Genomic DNA, 13,907 nt, shown 5'->3' with positions numbered 1-13,907 from the left:
CCAATTTCTCTCTGCTTCCCTGAGCCAGGCCAGGCGCGTACAATTCAGACTTCGGAGAGGAAGTTCCAGGCCAGCCAGGCAGCGATTGGCTGGCCCAGAACTTTCTCTCCAACATCAGAATTGACATCGGAGGTGAAGGCTTGAGGGTCCGGCACTTGTATGCGCTTGGCCTGGCTCGGCTCGGGGAGGCCGGAAGAACAAGATCACAAAGGCAACGCGATCAACTTGCGTTGTCTTTGCGATCGACCATTTGGGCACCCCTGATTTAAAGCATTCACTCCAATGAGTTATTTTAAATGCCTATTCTAATAGTGATAATGGCCTTGGCAATAACGCATCCAACTTGGCTCAGACAATATCTAATGATAATGCCCTCTGCTTTGGGCAGTATTTCTAAGTTACCAGACGAGACCAGAGCACACAAACTGATGTTTCACTCCTTGTGTGTTGCCATTTTACTAGTAAATGCACCCATATCTTGGTCCTCTTCTGTTCTTCACAGCATGCCCCGATGGATTTGCCTCGACCTGGTCAGGTTACACCTCACACTGTACTGAATGTGTTTGGACCGATGGGCCATGGAAGCCGCTACCTTCTAGACCGCCTGGAGGTGAGAAAACATTTTATTCTTTCCAATGGAGTGTGTTGTACAGAAATGATGCTTAAAGAGTTGAAAAAAATGTCCGCCTGTCTGCAGACAAACCAACATGCTCAAATTTTAATGAAATGGGACCAAATTTGACACGAGGGAAAAAGTGGTGAAAAGGCACATTAGGCTTGAAAATGGGCCAAAACCCCCCAGGAGAATAAAGTCCCCTCTCTCCAAAATAACAGCCCATGATATTTCTGCGGGAGAAAAAGTTTAAACAGCTGCAACATACTGACGATATAGAAACATAGAAGATGACGGCAGATAAGGGCCATAGCCCATCAGGTCTGCCCACTCTACTGACCCACCCCCAAGTCTACTATCCTAAGGATACCACTCCTGGTGACAGATTCCCTTGGCTTAACCTTCTAAGGCAGGGGTCTCAAAGTCCCTCATTGAGGGCCGCAATCCAGTCAGGTTTTCAGGATTTCCCCAATGAATATACATGAGATCTATGTGTGTGCACACTACTTTCAATGCATATTCATTGGAGAAATCCTGAAAACCCGACTGGATTGCGGCCCTCAAAGAGGGACTTTGAGATCCCTGCTCTAAGGGATCCCACATGGGCATCCCATTTGCTCTTAAATTCTTGCACGCTGTTTGCCTCGATCACCTGCACCGGGAGCTCGTTCCAAGGGTCAAACACTCTCTCAGGGAATTGCACCTGTCAGACTGTCCTCCCCTCTCAGTTGCAGATACACAATAGAGCAAAGCCAGGCATGCACAAACGAAATGGTGACATTCAACTGGATTCCATGAGGCACGCCCCGAATGCTTTTACCCACCATGCTCTCCTCCCCTTCCTGTATCTCTGCTGGGTTCTCTCTATGAAAATCGTTCTGAGAGTCTTTTTTTTTTCCAATTCTTTATTCATTTTTCCATCTTACATCAAGTATACAATATTACAACATTTAAAACTTGTATATATCACTTGAATTTCTTTCTCATTTCATCTTAAATACATAAAATTATATCCTCAAGGTCATCTGGAAGTATTGGGTAAAGGCAGGTATTAGAACTCTGGACGATGTTATATCTAATGGTAAACTGCTTGATTTTTCACAGCTGCAACAACAAATTTGGTCTTAATAAATCACAAAGTTATAGATGGTTGCAACTGAAGCAGGCCATTCAGGCAGGGTTCCCTGAATGGAAAAATCTTAATAACCAATATAGTTTAGAGTTCTTGTGCTTTCAGGTGGACTTCCTCGGGCACCAGGCCGCACAGTGGTATAAATTGATATCTGGATTTATGAATAAAAAACCAAAAACTGGTCTTAGGGACATTTGGAGCATTGAGATTAAGCATCAAATTACCGCATCTCAATGGCCACGAATTTGGTCTTGGAGGATGAGTTGTACAATGTCAGCATCTATGAGACAAACTTGGTTTTTCCTGTTACACCGAGCTTTCTGGACCCCTGTTCGTTTACAAAAGTTAGATAGCTCTAAGTCTAATAGATGTTGGCATTGTCATCTCGAGACAGGGACTCTAGAACATTTATTATTCTATTGTCCATTCATTTTGGCTTTTTGGAGATCGATTTGGGGCCAAATAAATTGCTTGTTAGAAAATCCTGTGGCTCTATCCTATGATACTATTTTATTTGGAATGTCAATGAGGAAAAAAGTCAAATTTCTGCAAATAATAATAAATTATTACTTATTATGACAGGAGTTGCCATTCAGCAGATTACGTTTAATTGGAAAAACTGGAATAGATTAAATTGCAGTTTTTGGTGGAATTCACTGTGTCATATGTATAAGATGGAAAGAATGTTAGCCTTGCAGAAAGGTAATTTTAATACATTTCAGGAGGTTTGGAGACCATTAATAGAATATTGTAATAAATGGATAATCATTTTCCCAAGCTGATATAATTGTACAGGGAAGGGGGGTGGGAGGAAGTTTAATTATAGATTGATGGTTGGATTAATAAAGAATAATATATATATGTAATCACATGTGTAAGAATAGGGTTGGGAGGGAGGGATTTATTTTTATTTTTAACTGTGAAATTACTAAGAATAGATACTCAAGTAATTTTGTATAAGTTTAACCGTTAATATAATATTTATATGATATTTCTAATCAAAATATGTGTGGGAAGGGTGGGTGGGGAGGATATATATTTTTTTATATATTCTTTATTCATTTTTACATCTAATAACAAGTGCAACAAATATTAATGTAATGTAATGTAATTTATTTCTTATATACCGCTACATCCGTTAGGTTCTAAGCGGTTTACAGAAAATATACATTAAGATTAGAAATAAGAAAGGTACTTGAAAAATTCCCTTACTGTCCCGAAGGCTCACAATCTAACTAAAGTACCTGGAGGGTAATAGAGAAGTGAAAAGTAGAGTTAGAGGAAAAATAAAAATAAAATAAACATTTTAACAAGACAGCATTGATCTAAATATTTTGGAAGGTAGAAGAGAGGAGAGAAAAGAATAGAAGCATGATGAAGTGATGAAGTGGAGCAAGTAAGTTTAGGAGGAGCGATTGACGTTTCCAGAAAGGGCTTCTTCAGGGAAGAGACTTGGCCGACAGTCCCAGGATGCCTATGTCTCCTCCCCTGCGATGTTCTCCCATCCATGCATTCCCTCCCAGACACACTGCCCGTGCCCCAGCCGCTCCAAGGAGGCTGCCCCAGATGAGGCCCACGGTGAATGCAGGATTCTCTCCTCTGTGGGAAAGCCGCCCGGAGCCGACAGTCGATCTTCTTAGCGGATTGCAGGGGGGAATAGTTAACACTCTTGGCAGTTAAACTTATACAAAATCACTTGAATATCTATTCTTAGTAATTTCATAGTTAAAAATAAAAATAAATCCCTCCATCCCAACCCTATTCTTACACATGTGATTACATATATATATTATTCTTTATTAATCCAACCCATCAATCTATAATTAAACTTCCTCCCAAATATTCTTATCTTTTGATTAAACCTTTAATCAAACTTAATACCCTCCCCCCTATGTATAAATGTACTTTCAGTGGAAAATGGTGTCTAATCATTGCAATATTTTGTCAATGGCCCCAAAATCTTTTTAAAATGATTATAATTCCCTTTTTGTATGGCAAATGTTCTTTCCATTTTGTAAGTGTGGCACAACGAATTCCACCAGAAGGTATAATTAAGTCTACTGTAATTTTTCCAATTATTGGTGATATGTTGTATGGCGACTCCTGTCATAATCAATAAAAGTTTATTATTGTTTGCTGAAATGTGACTTTTTGTTCTCATTGACATACCGAACATAATTGCATCATATGATAATGCTACTTGGTTTTCTAGTAAACAATTAATTTGCGACCAAATTGATTTCCAAAAGATCATGATACAGGGACAATAGAATATTAAATGATCCAAAGTCCCTGGTTCCAGATTACAATGTCAGCATCTATTAGACTTAGAGCTATCTAACTTTTGTAATTTAACTGGGGTCCAAAATGCTCTATGTAAAAGGAAAAACCAAGTTTGTCTCATAGATAGATGCGGACATCGTACATCTCATTCTCCAAGACCAAATTCGTGGCCATTGAGACGCAGTAATTTGATGCTTTATCTCAACGCACCAAATGTCCCTAAGTCCAATTTTAGGTTTTTTATTTACAAATCCGTTTATCAATTTATACCACTGTGCGGCTACCAATCTCACACCGAATTACAGTGAAACCTCGGTTTGCGAGTAACCCGGTTTGCGAGTGTTTTGCAAGACGAGCAAAACATTCTCGCAAAACGTGTCTCGCAAACTGAGTGTTCACTCGATTTGCGAGCACCCCCCGATAACCGGCATCGCTCCTCCTCGCTCGCAAAGGGCCCCCTTCCGCTCGAATCGGCACCCCCCGGCGAGAACAGGAATCCCCCGCCCGACCAACTTTAACTCACCCCCCTTTGGCACTGTCACGCAGCCCACAAGTGCCGGTGCCGCTTGAAGATCTTCTTCCCAATCTCTGCCGGCTTTAAGCATGCATCTACGCATGCTCAAAGCCGGCAGAGACTGGGAAGAAGAAGATCTTCAAGCGGCATCGGCTCTTGTGGGCCGGTGCCAAAGGGGGGGGTGAGTTAAAGTTGGGCGGGCGGGCAGGGGATGCCTGTTCTCACGGGGGAGTGCCGGATCACGCGGGGAGGGGGGAGAGCTTTGCGAGCGGGGGGGGGAGCAGCACTCTGGCCTCGGGGGGGGTGGGTGGGAAGTTGTGTTCCCTCTAAGCTGAGCAGGTGTCCTCCAGCTGCATTGCTACCACTAGGGGGTGGAATATTTTCAGTCGCTAAGGACAGGTATGTTCCCTGGAGTCCTGCAGAACTTGCCTGTCCCTCACAATTGAAAAATGTGACAGTAAAACAGCACCCTCTATTGGTGAGACTGTGGGTGGAGGACTCCTGCTCAGCTTAGAGGGAACAGTAAATCAAAGCGAGTTTCCATTATTTCCTATGGGGAAACTCGCTTTGATAAATGAGCATTTTGGATTACGAGCATGCTCCTGGAACGGATTATGCTCGTAATCCAAGGTACCACTGTATCTGTAAAATAGCTATTCTCTCTTTCAAGACCGGCCTTCATTCGCAAGCTTCTTATTCCACATGAACCTTTAAGAGTCTTAATAAATCACAAAGCTTTAAATGGTTGCAAATGAAGCAGGCTATTCAGGAGGGGTTCCCTGAATGGAAAAATCTTAATAATTAGTATAGTCTGGAGTTCTTATGCTTTCAGGCGGATTTCTTGGGACACCAGGCCGCACAGTGGTATAAACTGATATCTGGATTTATGAATAAAAAACCAAAGACTGGTCTTAGAGACATTTGGAGCATTGAGATTAAGCATCAAATTACTGCGTCTCAATGGCCACGAATTTGGTCTTGGAGAATGAGATGTACGATGTCCGCATCTATCTATGAGACAAACTTGGTTTTTCCTTTTACATAGAGCATTTTGGACCCCAGTTAAATTACAAAAGTTAGATAGCTCTAAGTCTAATAGATGCTGACATTGTAATCTGGAACCAGGGACTTTGGACCATTTAATATTCTATTGTCCCCTGTATCATGGCATTTTGGAAATCAATTTGGACTCAAGTTAATTGTTTATTAACCATGTAGCATTATCATATGATACCATATGATATCATATGGTATCATATGATATCATATGGTATCACATGGTATCATATGGTATCACATTTATTAACCATGTAGCATTACAATAATGTTCGAAATGTCAATGAGAACAAAAAGTCAAATTTCATCAAGTAATAATAAACTTTTATTGATTATGATAGGAGTCGCCATACAACATATCACCAGGAATTGGAGGAATTATATAGTAGACTTAACTATACTTTCTTGTGGAATTCGTTGTGCCATATTTACAAAATGGAAAGAACAATTGCCATACAAAAAGGGAATGATAATAATTTTAAAAAGATATGGGGGCCATTAACAACTTATTGCAATGAATAGATGCCATTTTCCATTAAAAGTACATTTATAATATGGGGGAAGGGGGGTGGTATAAAGTTCTATTTAAGGTTTAATCATTAGATAAGAATGTAATATTTATACGAAATTTATGATTATAATATATGTGGGAAGGGTGGGTGGGGAGGGAATAAATTTATGTATTTAAGATAATAATAGAAAGAAATTCAAGTGATGTGTATAAATTTAATATGATGTAATATTGTGCACTTGTTATAAGATGAAAAATGAATAAAGACTTTAGAAAAATAAAAAAAAGAATCCTAAGATCTTCTTCAGACACCGTCTTGAAAATCATTAGCACGCGTCGGGCCTCTTTGTTTACAGTATGGAATCCCTCGCCACTTCATATCAGGGCTGAGCAAAACTTAGGGCTCCGTTTTTAGCGCAGGCACAAAATTACCGCTCGGTACTTCTCTAGAATAATGCCAGCTCAATGCTCGCATTAGGGTCTAGCGCGTGTGGCAATTTAGCGCGCGCTATTCCGCGCGTTAAGGCCCTAACACGCCTTTGTAAAAGGAGCCCTTAGATAAATTGAAGGGAAATCTAAAATGCTGCCTCTTCCAAGATGCTGAATAGACTTGGGGCTCCTTATACGTTAGGGCCTTAATGCACGGAATAGCACGCGCTAAAATGCCCCGTGCGCTACCGCCTTCTCTTGAGCAGGCGGTAGTTTTTCAGCTGACGTGCGCACGCTAAAAACGCTAGAGCATCTTCGTAAAAGGAGCCCATGGTGACTGCCAGAGTTGTATTATGTATTATTGAGTAGGGAGGGAGGGGAGGTTATGCTTTCAATAAGAATAATTGATATATTAGATTTCTTATATAATATTTAAAATATTACAGAATATTAATTTGTAATGAAATGTTATACTTAATGCATATATGAGAGTTAATCAAGTGTGTATCTTTAAGTTCATATGAGTTTAACTGCTACACTTGTTGTAGCATGCAAAAATGAATAAAGAATTAAAAAAAAAACCAAAAACCAATCTTAATTCCCTAGCTCCCCTATTGTTTTTTACCTTTTATGTTTCCTTTGCTTTTAAAATTGCAGTTCTTCCCAATTTCCTACTGTTTTTATATTTGTCAAGTATTGTTTAGTCTGTACTTATCTGTTTAATGTTTCCCCCTTTTGTAAAATGTTTAGAAATCATGATTAGCGTTTTATCAAAATTAAAAAAAACTTTCTGCAAAGAATAATAAGCTATTACTTATTATGACAGGAGTTGCCATTCAGCAGGTTACATGTAATTGGAAAAATTGGAAGAGATTAAATTATAGTTTTTAGTGGAATTCATTATGTCATATGTACAAGATGGAAAGAATGTTAGCCTTGCAGAAAGGTAATTTTAATAACTTTCAGGAGGTTTGGAGGCCATTAATAGAATATTGTCATGAGTAATTATTGGATTATCATTTTTCCCAAATAGGTATAATTGCAAAGTATGGGGGGTGGGATTTCTGATTTGATATTAAATGATTAGATTAATAGGACAGAATATATAATATATTATATGATATATGTACTACATATGAATTAGTAGGGTTGGGAGGGAGGGAAGGTTTAAATATTATGATTTAAGTTAAATTGATAGGGAATCAAGTGGCACCCCTCCTTCTCTCTGCCACCCCATTCCTCTCCATGCTGTGCGTGCCCCTTGCCTTCCCCTTGCGAGTCTGCTGCCCGTGTTGGACTGATGTCACTTCCAGGACCTGCACCTAGGAAGTGATGTCAAAGGGCGAGCCGACACTGACGTGGGCATGCTGCTCACGCCAGACAAGTTAAAAAGGTACGGGGAAAGGAAAGGGGGCGTTTGCACGGTGGAAGGGCGGGGAAGAGGTGCCACTGTCCTGGACGCCGCTCACCTTTACTACGCCACTGAGAGCGCTGTTTGGGGTTTTCACTTCCTGCCAGCTTTTAGAGGCACAAGTCTGACCTCTTTCCTTTTATCGTTGCTGCTTTCTCTAGACTGGAGCTTTGCACCAGGAGTTCTACAAAGACAATGACCTTGGAATCGGGGTCGTGATCAATGCCTGGGGAAGGAGGATACTGCTCTGTGACTGTGATGAGTTTACAAAGGATTACTACAAGAATAAATATGGCGTTGGTAGGTAGAGCCTTTACTTAGACTTTCAGACACTAGTGGAGACATAGGGCCAAAGGGGCCAAGGCCTCCCCAAAGATTGGTGGTCTCCATTTGGGGCCCACCCTCCCACCTGTTCCTTGGCCTTGTAATTTAAATCTTTGGGCAGCTGCTGCGCAGCATCAATGAGCAGGCCTGTCCCGGAACCTTTCATTCTAATTCCGGGGCAGGCCTGCTCATTGATGCTGCGCAGCAACTGCCTGAAGATTTAAAAGTACAGCATTGGGAGCTGGGGAGAGGCCAGGCCGTAGGACTCTGCTGAGGCCAGGGTGGAGCTCTTGGGCCCCCCCTAACCAAACACTGTTCCGCTGTCTATGAGTGGAGAGATGTCTTATAAACAGAGTAACATAGTAAATGATAGCATAGGTAGTGACGTCAGAGGGAGAGCCGACGGGGTCGCCAGGAACACGTTGAAGTTCATGTTGCTCACGGCAGTGAATGACTAGAGGTGCGAGGGAAGGGAAGGGGGGGCCGTGTGCGCAGTAGGGGGATCGGGAAAGGAGAAGGAGTGAGGCCGGGTGGGTGGAGACAAGGGTGGGGGTGGGGCGCCACTAACGCAGGAACCGCTCACCCCCGCTAAGCCACTGAGTCTGCCCAACAGTCCAATTGAAGTTAGATAGGATCAGCTTCTCATTCCAGAGCCATCATTTTTTGAAACACGGTGAAGGCCGGACAGCGTGGAGAACTTAGGCTGTGTGATTTATATCTTGTTAAAGTACTGTTTTTGCTTTGTTGCTTGGTGGTTCGCGGTTGGCGGTTCACGGCCCCGGTCATTCGCGGTATTTTCTGACTGCGAACCGTCGAGCAGGAAAAGGCAGCGGGAGAGGTAGGAGAGAGCAGCCAGAGCGCCGCGAGTGCAGGAAATCACTCACGGTACGCTCTGACCGCCTCTTCCTGTACTAAGTCGGGCCTTATCCAATCAGGAGCTGCGTGTCAAAACAGCTCCTGATTAGATAAGGCCCGACTTAGTGCAGGAAGAGGCGGTTGGAGCGTACCGCGAGTGATTTCCTACACTCACGGCGCTCCGGCTGCTCTCCCGCTGCCCTCTTAAGGCTCCCCCATGAAAAACCGTATTCGTGGTTTTTTTGAGATTCACGGGGGTTCCTGGAACGGAACCCCCGCGAATCCAGGGGGAGTACTGTATGTTTCAGGGAACCTCGCCAGCATTTGATTAAGGTGTGAGTCTTTTTATGCCATATTTCTCCTATATAATGATTTATGTGTTTTGTAAGCTGTGTAGAGTAACAGATTTCCATAGGTTGGTGAGCTATAATGTTTGCAAATAAATAAAAAGAGGACTTCAAGGCCACAGGGTCTGCATGCCATGGCTGAATAAAATAACGGCGATGGAAACCTTAAACAGAAGAAAACAGATGAAAGCTCCTGGAAGGCAGTAATTCCATTTAACTGTGCATGGACTATATATATTGAGTTAGGATGGGAGCAGTAATGTCGCTCTTCATCTGTGATGAGGATGCAGGGACTGAACACTTATTAAGGGACAAAGAGATCCTGAGCAATGTTTTTTTTAAATCTATGGAAAGCTAGAAAAGGGGGTCCCTTCATCTCACGCAGAGGCACCAGAGGGCACTGTTGGATTATAATATCCGAACCACTGGTCCAAATGTATGTGGTTGTTAGAAAAATGTACAGAATTATAGACAACTTCTGCAATTTAAACATTCCCAATACCGTATGCCAGTCCTGCATGTGTGTGTGTATGTGAAGCATATAAATTCCATGTTTATCCCAGGACATATTTCAGCATGGTGTTCAAGGGCTGCCCAGGAGAGACTGTGATAGGCGCACCAGTGTCTCAAGGTCAGGACCTCTTTGCACAGGTTTTAACGAGTGAGAGGCAGAGTGAAGGACAGAGCTGGGAACACTGGTGCTTCTTCTACTGACTGGGTCTTGCTACAGAATTTGCTTCCAGTGCAGAGCTATGAAACCTGAAGATCCCAGTTCAGATCCATGAATTGTAAGTGTGGCCCTGAGCAAACCACATACAGGAAAATTCTATATATTGCGCCGATTTAGGTCTATAAAATACTGAGTGGGGTGGAAAGAATAGATGTGAATCGCTTGTTTACTCTTTCTGAAAATACAAGGACTAGAGGGCATGCGATGAAGCTACTAAGTAGTGAAAAATCGATCCACTCAGGATTTTGTAGACTTCAATCCTATCTCTCCTCAGCCATGTCTTCCAGGGAATTAAAAAAAAAAAAAATTAAAAAATGTACATCCAAAATGGGGGGAGGGGGATATATGGTTTGAATATTAAATAAGGTATATTAGAATGAAGTTTATGATAGTTTTTATTGAATTTAAAGAATATAATTGATTAGGGGGGATGGGGATAAATTCTGATATGGAATTTAATAGAATATTAAGTGTTGTATTGGAGTTTGAAATGATATAAATGGTATTACACTTATTGTAAGTTTTTTAAAATGAATAAAGAATTGGAAAAAAAAAAGTAAAATTCTGGAATCTCTTCGTGTCACAACCAGAATCTCTTCGTGGCACTCTACTGTGCTGTGACACCCAGTTTGAGAGACACTGCTATATAGAAAGAGAGCATATACTGAAAGCCTTCCCGTCTGTCTGTCACTGACCATGATTCCCTGAGATTGCTGTCAGCTGGATGGCTAAGCTCCCAGTCTCAGGGACAAACCCTGAGGTTAGAAAGGTCAAGGGTCATGAAAACAGAAAAAGTCATGCTCCAAAGAGCGATTACAAGTCTGACGATTTGTACTGTAACTTAAGTTGTCTTTTCTGTGCCGTGTCGCAATACAACTTTACGTTAACTCATTTCCACAAAGGAGTGCTAATTTTGCAAATGCATAGAACATCTTCTGTAATTTATTAGCATAAATGGACATAAAACAAAGCAAAGTAAAGAAAAAAGGTGATACTTTATTGCACTAATGTAATACATTTTTTGATTGACTTTCAAAGGCAATATCTTCTGCAGATCAGAAATGAGCAAATAATGACACCATCAGAATATACAGTACAGTGGTACCTTGGATGACGAGCATAATCCATTCCAGGAGCATGCTCGTAATCCAAAATGCTCGTTTATCAAAGCAAGTTTCCCCATAGGAAATAATGGAAACTCGCTTTGATACGTTCCCACCCCCCCTGAGGCCTGCGGCCCTGCTCTATCTCCCCCCCACGAGAACCGGCATTGCTTCCCCCGAAGGCCCCCCCTGTGATCCGGCACCCTCCCCCCCGTGATTGGGCACCCCCCGCCACGATTGGGCACTCCCCCGCTGCAATTGGGCACCCCCTCGCCGCTTCTTACTATCATCTGGGCACCGGCACCAGCATGTCCTGTGAGTTGGTGCCGGTGCCCGAAGATCGGCCTCCTCTTCTTGCTGGACCTTGAGCATCTGCGCATGCTCAAGGCCTGCGAGTTCACGTTCTCTCCGAGAATCTCGGAGAGAGCGTGAACTCGCAGGCCTTGAGCATGCGCAGATGCTCAAGGTCCAGCAAGAAGAGGAGGCCGATATTCAGGCACCGGCACCAACGCACAGGTCATGCCGGTGCCGGTGCCCAGGCCCAGATGACAGTAAGAATCGGCGGGGGGGTGCCCAATCGCGGCGGGAGGTTGCCTAATCGCGGCGGGGGGTGTGTGTGCTGGATCACGGGGGGGAGGGTACCAGATCGCGGGAGGAGGGTGCCGGATCGCGGGGGGCGCCGCTCGCAAATCGAGGCACACTCAGTTTTTGAGGCGCCGATTTTGCAAATGTTTTGCTCGTCTTGCAAAACACTCGCAAAACAGTGCACTTGTAAACCGAGGTACCACTGTATATGTAAAACATAAAAGCATGCCAATGACAGATTCATGGGGAAAGGTAGGCATGGGAAGGGGTGAGGGTGAGAAACAGGAGAGCTGAGTGGGTGATTAGAGGGTGACAAAACCCAGTGAGTGGGTGATAGAAAACTCAGTAATTAAAATATTACAGGGGGGCAAAATAAAAGTAGCTTGGGGTTACTGCCTGGAGAGAGAGAATCAACTTGGGTCCCAGTCCTGTCTGGCGGGTGTCAAAATATTAATTTCAACTTGAAAGGTTTTACGTTCCTGGATGGTTTTAAAGTAGCCGACATTAATGGGGGTCTTTCAAGATCTAGTTTACGAACAGTAGTAAATAGTAGAGAGTGCAAATATCCGTCTGTGGGTTCTCTTTACTATGGTTCCAGCTTTTTGGTATCTGGTATTGTTTTTCTGTTGTTTGCATTAGTCTCTGGCTTTATTACCCTCGTAATATATGTTTTTTAAATTTTATTGTAAACCGTTTAGACTTCAAGATAGGCGGTATAATAAATAGAACTAAACTTGAAACGTGATGACTTCTCCTGATTTTGGGCCATGCAATGTGATCGGGACAGCTTTGTTTCTGCTAATAGAAGAAAGAGCAGATGCGTGGTACACTCGTATAAGCTCAAACCAAAGCAAAGGAAGCAATCCAACTGGTCTGCAGTGAAGAGTCAAGCGAGGAAAACCAAAGGAAAAAACTGCAGAGGCCATGTTCAAAGCGCAGGATCTTTATTGGAGTAAATATGTTGTAGTGATCCCAATAGTGGTCATCGGAATAGTGTATTAAAGATTCGGAATCAACAATCGACATGGACTTGGATAACGTGGATCAACAATCAACCTGGATACAGAAGTCCACGTTGATTCTGAATCTTTAACACACTATTCTTTTTTTGAAAATATTTTTTATTGAAGAAATTGAAAACATACAAAATAGATAACATACCAAAAACTCCAGTACAAACCAAATAGTTGGAACATGACTCTTTGTAACAAGGCCAACATATTGCAAGAATTAAAACTGTACCAGAAGCTCACCCACCCCCTTTACCCTGCCAACCCACCCCCCCAAGGTCCTGGAAACAAAATAATAGTATTGGTATAAAAACCAAAAAAAAATTTTTTTATTCAACCATCTCATCTTTAACACACTATTCTGATGCCCACTATTGGGATCACTACAACGTATTTACTCCAAAAAAGATCCTGCACTTTGAACATCGCATCTGCAGTTTTTTCTTTTTTTTTTTTTATATTTCTTTATTCATTTTATAACTTACATCAAGTGTACAGTAAATATCAAACAATTATAGTACAACATCACTTGAAAAATTTTCAATATCAAACACCAAGAAGATTTAACCCCCACCCCCTCCCAAATTCATATACAACTAAAATATACCACATGAAAATAATATCTTTTGGCATTCATAAATATATTATTAGTGGAAAGCCAAGAATCCCCCTCCCCACCCCAAATCCACATGAGTATTAAAATTGGGAAAAGTGTAAATTATTCATTATAATACTTTAATAATGGTCTCCACACATCCTTAAATTTATTATAGTAACCTTTTTGAACTGCCAACGCTCTTTCCATTTTATACACGTGACAAACTGAATTCCACCAGAAACAATAATTCAGTCTTTTACAATCCTTCCAATTATAAGCTGCAGTTTTTTCCTTTGGTTTTCCTCGCTTGACTCTTCACTGCAGACCAGTTGGATTGCTTCCTTTGCTTTGGTTTGAGCTTATACGAGTGTACCACGCATCTGCTCTTCTATTAGCAGAAACAAAG

The 13,907-nt window shown here is 42.0% G+C and overlaps 1 protein-coding gene across 1 annotated transcript in view; it reads left to right on the top strand.

Moving 5' to 3' along the window:
• Nucleotides 1-13,907, top strand: part of EFHC2 (EF-hand domain containing 2) — a 141,113-nt gene that overhangs the window by 55,076 nt on the left and 72,130 nt on the right. The window contains exons 6-7 of the mRNA XM_033949229.1: nt 503-610; nt 8,111-8,249. Coding sequence (XP_033805120.1) covers nt 503-610; nt 8,111-8,249 — 247 coding nt within the window. The remainder of the gene's footprint in view (nt 1-502; nt 611-8,110; nt 8,250-13,907) is intronic.

Source organism: Geotrypetes seraphini, chromosome 6, assembly GCF_902459505.1.
Source record: "Geotrypetes seraphini chromosome 6, aGeoSer1.1, whole genome shotgun sequence".
Classification (NCBI taxonomy): domain Eukaryota; kingdom Metazoa; phylum Chordata; class Amphibia; order Gymnophiona; family Dermophiidae; genus Geotrypetes; species Geotrypetes seraphini.
The sequence above is the reverse complement of the archived record's forward strand: the minus strand, read 5'-3'. Positions and strand labels throughout refer to the sequence as shown.